The 9,290-nt window shown below is 46.0% G+C and overlaps 1 protein-coding gene across 1 annotated transcript in view; it reads left to right on the plus strand.

Annotated features, from left to right (window-relative positions):
- Positions 1-9,290, plus strand: part of LOC101643207 (myocardial zonula adherens protein) — a 109,691-nt gene that overhangs the window by 75,217 nt on the left and 25,184 nt on the right. Inside the window, exon 9 of the mRNA XM_045286472.1 lies at positions 8,961-9,044. Within this exon, the coding sequence (XP_045142407.1) occupies positions 8,961-9,044 (84 nt within the window). The remainder of the gene's footprint in view (positions 1-8,960; positions 9,045-9,290) is intronic.

A 9,290-nucleotide genomic window follows, 5' to 3' on the forward strand; every position in this document is an offset into this window, starting at 1 on the left:
CATTGATTTTTCACTTTCCCCACTCAGAGCTTCGTCGAGCAATTTTTCAGTTTCGCGTTGTGGGGGCCTTAATTCATTCCCCAAATGAGATCATGTCCCATTCCCCTTGCCCTTAGTACATGGCTCTTCCCGCGGCATTAGCTCAGGGCAGATTTTATCTTGTCAGATGTCCCTGGGCTCGAACATTTTTTTTAAACAAAGATCGTAAGCTTTATTATGATTTTTATCCTTACATTTGGCGGTGGCTTTTAGGAAGGAAAATGCACATGAGAAATACAACTGTGAAGGGACCGTGCCGAAGAACATCTAAGAGTGAATAAAGTGAAGCAGTAGCAAAGAAATCCAACCCTTTTTCAGGAGGAGAAAATCCAATGGCCAGCATTCTCAGTTTGCTCAGTGGGGTGTCTGAGAATCAAAGACGGTTCCGACGTTGCTGAGGGAAGCGAACCCAATCCTGACAGGATCACAGTGACACCGTGACAAGCCAGGCCCTGTCGGGACTAGAAGAAGCCAGGGGAAAAGGTGTCAACAGCCCTTTGGCTTTAACTCTTGAAGGTTCTCACCTGCCTCCTTGTACCCGGGTCAGTTCACGGATTCACCGGCTCCTGGAGCTGTCAGAAGTCACAATGAGAGAGACCTTCAAACTTTCTTCTTGCAATACTTGCACATAACCCACTGGTTGCTGTGCTGCCGATTCTGACGCATGGAGACCCTATGTGTGTCAGAGTAGATCTGGGCCCCGGAGGGTTTTCAGTGGCAGCATTTTATAAAGTAGGCCTTGCTTCCAAGTCTCCTGTGGGAGGACTTGAACATCCAACCTTTCTGTTAGCAGCCGAGCACATGACCTGTTTCCACCTCCCAGGGACTCCTCAAATAACCGAATATAAATGCCCTCCCCCAAAGCGACTGGATTACTTCATTTTGACTTCGGCTTCATTTGATTTTGACAAGACACTGATTAGCAGTAACACAGCTTTGGTAGATTGGTAGATTGGTAGATTTGGTTCAGAGGGAACAGAAGGTATTTCTTCCCAACTGCAGTTAGAAGTGGCGAGTCTTTTTAAATGAGGGGTCCTAGGCAGTGGGGTTGGCAGTGAAAGCTAGGGAACCTTTGATTTATTCTGGGTGGTCATATTTTGCGGTGTGTACAAGCACACGCGCGCGCGCGCACACACACACACACACACACACACACACACACACACAGAGAGACTGATTTGGGGTCAGAGGGCCTGGGCTGGTGATTCTTAAAATTAAGCTGGAACCAAAATACAGCATATTGCCGAGAAAAAAATAATATAATAAAATGTAGGCTGTCTGGATTAAAAAGCAAACGAGTTAAATCTCTTTCCCTTACAAAATATCGGGTTGCTGACTTTAAGGTGGATGAGTCCAGCCCACCAGCTACTCTGTAGGAGATAGCGGAGGCTTTCTGTTCCCATCAAGAGTTACAGTCTCGGAAACCCCCAGGGTCGGTTCTACCCTGTCCGTAGGGTCACGTGGAGTCAGTATCCAGTTGGTGGCAGTGGTGGATTTTACAAAAAGTTAAACAAGTTGGCTGCGGGGGACTCTGAATGTGAAGGTCCATTCCAGCCTCAGTGAAGTTCATTTCACATTGGCATTGATGGGCACCTTTGCGGGGCTCCTTTTCAGCATGTTGCGTGCTTCATACAAGGCATTTCTTGGATGACATGACTATTAACACTTACCAGCCGGCAAAAGGCAACACCCAAACCTAGTTCCTTAAAAGCCCGTCTCCAGTGCTCCAGTATTTAATACTCATTTTCTCTTGTCTTGCCTATGTTCCTTCATTTCTCATCACAGTCCTCGAGTTCAAGGTTGACTTACGCTGCATAATTCTCCCGCTGTTGGGTACTGTTTATGTCACTCAACCCTGCAGTCGGATCCTCTTCCAGCGTCTTAACACAGACCTAGAGGTAGCCACCCTGGAAAGAAACCCAGAAGCCGAGAAGCCTCACAATCTTACTGCCTTGGTAATTTAGTGCTATGTTGACAATCATATCACAAGTGGATGGCTTTCACAATCAGACATTATTTCTCTCGCAGTTTGGGAGGCTGGAAATACAAATTCAGGACACCCTCTCCAGGGGAAGGCTTACATTCTCGGTCAGCCTGGAGGAAAGAGCCTTGTCTCCTTCCAGCATCGGGGCCTGGCCTTCCGTGGAGATCGCCAAGTGTCTTGGCATCAGTCTTCTGTTGGGTCCAGGAGGTGCCCAGTGCAGAGGCCCTGGCTGTAACGGAAGTGCTCTGCTCGCAGCTCTTCTTTCTTGGCGGTTCTGACGTCTGTCTCTCTCTGCTCACACCTCTCAGCTCTTCTCTCTCAAATAAGAGGTGGTGCCCGGAAACTCCCCTTCCATCAGACCTGTGACCTGCGGAGGGAGTGGCACCAACCCGAACCCCTTTCCACCTGATTGGCCCATCACATCCAGGGAGATGATTGCATCACTGAACAATTGCCAAACCCCATCGTCCCACGACTGCCAACCCCTCCCGACCCCGCCCCCCCAAGTTGTCCAGCCCATGTCAGGGAGACACACAGTTTTGGGAGGATGCAATCCAGCCCCTGACACCAAGTTCTTGTGTCCTTTCCTCTTGCATGGGTGTACAACCCTGTCCATTTGGGAAACAAACAGGAATCCTTTTGCTGTAGCAGCCTGTGCCCCAAGCAGCGTGCATGAATGTGTGGATGTCTACGAGCAGCTTCAGCTCCTTCAGAGAAGGGCTCTTTTATAGGAAGTCAGTGATGCCCTAAGCAGCGGTCCACTGTGGGTTTGCTATTAGATCTTGGTGGAGGAGGTGCACAGAGGATGGAATAGCTGCCAGGTATCCCAATGGGATTTTTCCAAGGACTGAGGTTGCTCAGAGGAGGGAGACTTGGCAGAGAGGCGTTGAGAGGCTACTGGTGAGTCTGCTGACAGCCCAAGTCCTGATGACAGAGAAGGGATCCAGGTGAGAAAGGATTCCCAAAGGAGGCACTAGCCTACCGGAGGGCCCGAGGCAGCAGCAGAGTATGGTCAGGAGTATACCCAGTGGGTGCAAAGGGGATTGTTGCTGTTGGCTGCCATCAGGTAGTAGGTTTCAGTTCACAGCACCCTCACTTGTCAGAGTAGAACTCGCTGCAGCATTTTCTGGACCATAATCTTTTGGGGGAGGAGCCTTGATGACATCATGATTCATGTACTCATCCACTGACTGAAAGATCAGCGGTTCAAACCCATGTTCTCAATGGAAGAGTGACGTGGCATATGCTTCTCTTGTAGTGATTTATAGCCTTGAAAACCCAACGGACAGCTCTCCTCGGTCCTGGAGGGCCTCCTTGAGCCAGATTGGCTCAATGGCAACGAGTTTGGTTGGGTTCATCTTTATGAGAGCGAATCACCAGGGCTTGCTCCAAGGGAGCCGGTGCGTGCATTTGAACCACCAACCTTTCCGTTAGCATTTAAGCATTTCCTTCACGTTTGAGCCACCTGGGAGGATGGAGTGGCTTGAATGGAAGGTTCACTGTGGAGGCAGGCCAGACATGAAGTGAAGCTGGGAGAGAGAGGAGGGCGTGGGGAAAGGGGCTTCATGTGTCACTCCAAGGCGTTAGCCCATTGTAAGTTTGGGGAAGTCTTAAAGATTCAGAATCTTTGGGGGTTGGACCTTTTTTAAAAGTTTCCCTCTCCTCAGATGTTCCCAATATGTGGCTAAGGGTAGCTAGATTAGGGTATGCAACCTATGCAGGTAACTCTTGGCTGATACCATGAGTTGTAAGCCACTCCCAATTTTAAGAAATCAAAAGACCCTTTATCTTCCACTCTTCCCTCCTTACTCCATGGTCAAACGGCACTCTCAGACACCTGACATCCTGCAGGAGCCAGTGGGTTGCAAAACCTATATTCCATTTGAGCTACAAAGAAGCATGGTAGTGAAGACAAAAATTGGAAGAATGTTTATCACACTCTGATAAACACTAAAGGGTAAAGCTCCCAGGGTTTACCAAATATTACCTAGTGCTGACCTTCTCTGAACATATTGATTAATTCCAGTACGCATTTCACCAGATGGATACAACTGACTGGAAGAGGTCCACGTTTGTGGCCATTCCAAAGAAAAGTGACCCAATAGTGTGCAGAAATGATCAAACTCTATCATTAATATTGCACACAAGTTCAATTATGCTGAAGATCATTCAAAAATGGTTGCAGGAATACATCAAAAGGGAGCTGCTGGTGGCTCCAATCGGATTCAGAAGAGAACCGGTTGTGAGAACCATCAATGCTGGGCTCAGACGGACCCTGGCTGAGAGCTGAGAATCCCAGAAAGATGTTTACTTTTATTTTATGGATCATCACAAATTATGGACAGCATTACCAAGAACAGGAATTCCAGAGCAACCCATTGTATTCCTGGAGCGCCTGTACATAGACTGAGAGGCACAGGGGATTTAAAATTAGGGAGTGTGGACCTCTGGGCGGATCCTTTCACTATACTGTTAGTCTTTATGGTGAGCAAGTAATCGAAGAAACTAGACTCTCAGAGAGCGTGACAACAGGAAGCGCCTGCAACATGCAGCCACCACTACCTTGCCTGCTTGATAAAGGGCCACCATGGGAATCATTTTTGAAAACGTATTCCTACAAAAACCAAAGGATTTATAAACAAAACAACCTTTTTCTTTTCAAGTCTTTTCTTTTGGGGCTTATAAGTCTCCCGCCACCCCAACCTTATCTTGGTTCGTCCAACTTCTAGCTTTCCCTTCGCTGTTGGTAGCCCTTCGGTTTTCCTGAACATGTGGCTTTTTGTAAACACTTTTCCACTTTGCAGTGTAATTGTTTTTGGTGTTTGTGTAAAATACTCCATCAAATTGATATTCCAGAATTTATTGCTCATTCCTTTAGTGCTAGACATTAAGGTTATTTCCATTTTCTCTCTATTATAAATAATAGGAGCGAGAACATCTTTGTATATGTAGCTTTTTTGCTACATTTGAGTTATATCCTTAGGATTAATTCCCAAGAGTGGGATTAATGGGTCAAAGGGCATGAACAGCTTTATGGCTCTTAATATTTATTGCTAAATTGCCCAAAGGGTCATTCTAATTTACAATGCCACCTGCAGTACATGAGAGTAGCTGCCTCCCCCAGCTCTGCCAATGCTGCTTTCTTTAGGCAATAGTTTTAGGTAAATTTAATAGACTTTAAAGCGCATCTCATTACTGGCTTTAAGATGTCCCTTTCATTATTATAAGCATCAGACATGCTTTCTCCAGTGTGTTGCCTGTGGTGTGCTTTCCATATCAGAAGATTGCATTTTGGGGTATCCAGTGGAATGTAGAATATTTTATAATGAAATTGTCAAATGCACTTAGAAGAGAAAAAATAATCAATGCAGCCCCATAGACTCCTGACCTGGATTCAACAATAGCAAGAATTGGCCATATTTGCTTCATCTAGCTCTTCATTTCCTCTTTCTTTTTTCATCTGTATACAGTCCCCCCCCCATGTCAATAGGCACTTCTAAAACACATGAGATCCTTCTTATATAATTATAATATCAGTCTATACTTAGTGCAATTAAGGATTAGATTCTGGTTGGATTCCTCAGTATCATTTAATACCAGTCAATAATAAAAATTTCCCAAAAGGCCTACATCCATGTTTTCACTGATGGCTTGTTCCAGACAATGTACAAAGTTGATGTGTGTTTGTTATGTGTCTAAAGCCCCAAACATATCATCACCCCTCCTCCGGCACCAGCCTACCACCTCACCCCTCTCCCACTTCCATCCCTCCCCCTGTCTTAATGCAGGAATGGGACTAGTTGTCATGTGAAAGGTTCCATATTCTGGGTTAGACTGGTTCCTTATCAGCTCTAGACATGTGTTTAGATTTGGGTTCAATCTTTTTTTTTCCCCCCATAAGATTACAAACTGAAAAAAAAAAAAGATTACAAACTGAGTGGTGCTTCCAGGGGCACAGAATGTCTGTTCCACCGCGGTTGGTCCTGAGGGTGATTGTTGGTCCAGGGGTGAAAGCCCACTAACACAATTGTTAAATTCCCTCTTAGGGGTTGAATTGTATCCCCACCCTCCCACACACACAAACATGTTTTAAATCCTAACCTCTGCATTTGTGGTTATAATCCCAGTTGAGAATAGGTTGTTTTTGCTATGTTAATGAGATAGGATTAATCTACTGTGTTTTAAGTCAGTCTCTTTTGAGATATAAACGTGTAAACAAGCCACATGAAGATTGCCCGGAAGCAAAAATTCAAAGAGACTTCATTCCAGAGCCCACGGGGAGAGATGACCTTTCCCGGGAACTGGCACCTGGAATCTGGACTTGGAGCTTGCCAATCTCTGAGAGGAGAGGTGTTTGTGTAAGCCACCCACTTGTGGCATTGCTGCGGCAGCAACACTAGATAGTGTGACATTCCTCCGCAGTGGTTTGCCTCCCTGTTTCATCCATGGATGGTGGCAGCAGCTTGAACCAGTTATTACACGGGAGCAGCGAAAGGATGATTGCTTCCCCATTTATTAACGTCTTAATTACAGAATTTTTCTACACATAAAACTTTTTCCTCATAAAGTGGGTCGTTTTAGTCATTTTAAGCGCAATGAGTACAAGGAAGGTAGCTGAAGCAGGGAACTGGCTAAGGCAGCTGCACCCTGGTCTGACCATCAGAGAGCAAGAGACCTGAGAACTAGAAAGGCGAGGCTCACTGAGCCATTTATCCCTCCACCCTTCAATTAACCCCACATGTGTTTATCGGCCAGGTTGGCACAATAAACTAACTAACTACCTCAACATACAATTACGTTTCTTCATATTAGTTGTTTTTCAGGTTTGGGGGTTCACTTTGTTCTTGTTTATTAATTTTTTTTATCTGTAAAATAATGTGTTCAAAGTTAAGCAGTGTCAAAGGTATTGTCAGAAATTCTTCTGTTCTCTCTCCACTACCTAATACCCTCCTCCTCCGCCAGTAACCATTTGTTAATAATTAGTTTATTATTAAGTTAGGAGACATCATGATTTGTTTAAGCAGCCATGGATGGAGTTTTGTTTTGTAAGTTTTCCTGAAAAGGAAAAATCCCATATCTGAGTCATTTCTTCTATTGACTAGTGTATCCTTGGGATCTATTCTAGAAATGGGAATGCTGTTCTGGTCTAGAAAGAAAATGCCCATGTTCTTTTCCCAGTTGTTAATATTTTTTAAGGGAGAAGGTGCCTCTCCATAGGAATTGTGCCATTTTGTACCGAGAGGGATTTCTAAATAGATTTTATGAATGTTCACAGTCAGTATGCTAGATTGATAGGAAATTAGTATGTTCTCAATGTCACCAGTTATGTCGTGAACTTACACACGTCCCAGTGTTGCCCCGGGTGGGTCCCCGCAGAGTACTGGACAGAGTTCCTATTTTAGGGAACCTGCGGCTTGTCTTTGTTGCTGCGGCTCATTGCCGTTGAGTTGTCTCCCAGGCACCGTGACCTTGTGTATAGAAGAAGGAGACCTTGCTGGGCCCGGGGCCACCCTCTAGACCGCAGGCACGCTGGAGTCCATGATAGTGACGGTAATGTTCATCCATCGCGCTGAATGTTTCCCTCGTGCTCTCTGACCTTCCACTTGACCATAGATGATGGACTTTTCCAGAGACCAGTCTTTCCTGCTTTGTCTAGGGAGACGATATTGGAAGGAAGAACAAAGATAGAGGGATCCCAGATAGAATTAAAAGCTGAAAGGGAGCAGCCCATTCAAGTCCCACCTCTGTGGGAAGCTTTCCCTGCTGACTTCAGGCCACAAGAGTCCCTGCCCCACTGAAGTCTCCCATTAGCCTCTGATTGGTTCCCAAGCCCAAACGTTTAAACACTTGGTTCAATAAACTCAAGCGTAGTAGCAGGGATAGCAGTGCTAAATCGTGCAGAGCTGAGCTGCTCGTGAGTTTACATGGAATCAGGGTTACATCAGCGTGGTCTCTGCACCCCCCCAAAGCAGAGTTTCTGGAAACCTGGGTGAAGTCATACTGGAAACAACGGCTTAGCATTAATGAGCCGCAGCTCTCCGAAATCCTGTTGATGACCCAGGTTTACCTGGACGGAGAGTCCTGGTGTACAAAGCACCCTGGATCAGTACACTTTGGTAGAGCACAAGGAAACCACCTGTGTGCTCACCTGCCGAGTTCTCCAGGTGGAGAGGACCCCAGTGTCTCTGGGTGTGTTCGGATTGTGAAGGCCCGGGAGCCGTTTCCATGGAGTTTGCACCCTGCCGGTACACAACCTGGGGACTCGGGTCCCAAGGTGTTCGCCTCCTGGCACAGGCTCCCCCGCAGCCCTGTAGGGTAGCCTGGAGGGAGCGTTGGATCACACCGATGAAACACTGTGCTCAGTGGGTTTTCCAGACGGCAGGGGGTTGCCTCTGTGGTTGGCTTTTTCATGCTGACAGTTCTCGTGACTGATTCAGGGTCCCTTTGAGGAGATAATTACCCTTTGTGGTCTTCTAAAACACAACAACAAACACCCAGGGCAGAGTCCTGTGAGACCAGAGGCTCCCTCTGGCTCCTGGCACCCCATGCATTGTCCTCCAGGGCTGGGCAGTTGAGAAGCAAGTTTGATCAGCTGTGACCAGCACTGTTGTTTCAGGCCCTCCGCGTGGTTCTGACAAGGACCGGACCTGTCAGAGGAGGAAACACTGCTCAGTCCTGCGCCATCCTCACAATTGTTCTTATGTTTGAGCCCATTGTTGCAGCCACTGCGACCGTCCAGCTTGTGGAAGTAGTAAACGCATACCTTAATACTATTTGTCTCCAAGACAATACAAACTTTATTCTTCTTATTGTTTAAAAAATAAAAATGAAAACCAAGCTGTAACTTCTATTTAAATAAACTTAAAATACCTCTTCCAGCTGATTTACTTACATGTCAATCTTTTTGACCGACCATTTCTACTCTGTTTTTCCACAGATCGAGTCCTTAAAGAAAAAGGTGCAACAGAAGCAGCTCTTAATCCTGCAACTTTTAGAAAAGATCTCTTTCTTAGAAGGAGAGGTAAGCAACTGTTTCTTTAAGATGATGTCTGCCCTCCCATTAAATTTAATGTTTCTGAGCCTTCCACGGACACTTAATTAAAAATATGGCTATTTCCTGGCCTCATAAAATTGATGGAAGGTTAACTGCCAGCACTGAAAATGAGGTTCTGACAGCTAGTTTTTCTTAACTGGGTGACTCTCCTCCATTAGCTGGCTGCTTACCTCTGCTTTCTGGCTCTGGTCTGTCTTGTTCAAGAGTTCTCCC

This window comes from Echinops telfairi, unplaced genomic scaffold (assembly GCF_000313985.2).
Source record: "Echinops telfairi isolate 266 unplaced genomic scaffold, ASM31398v2 ScPeMD7_8;HRSCAF=38, whole genome shotgun sequence".
Classification (NCBI taxonomy): Eukaryota; Metazoa; Chordata; class Mammalia; order Afrosoricida; family Tenrecidae; genus Echinops; species Echinops telfairi.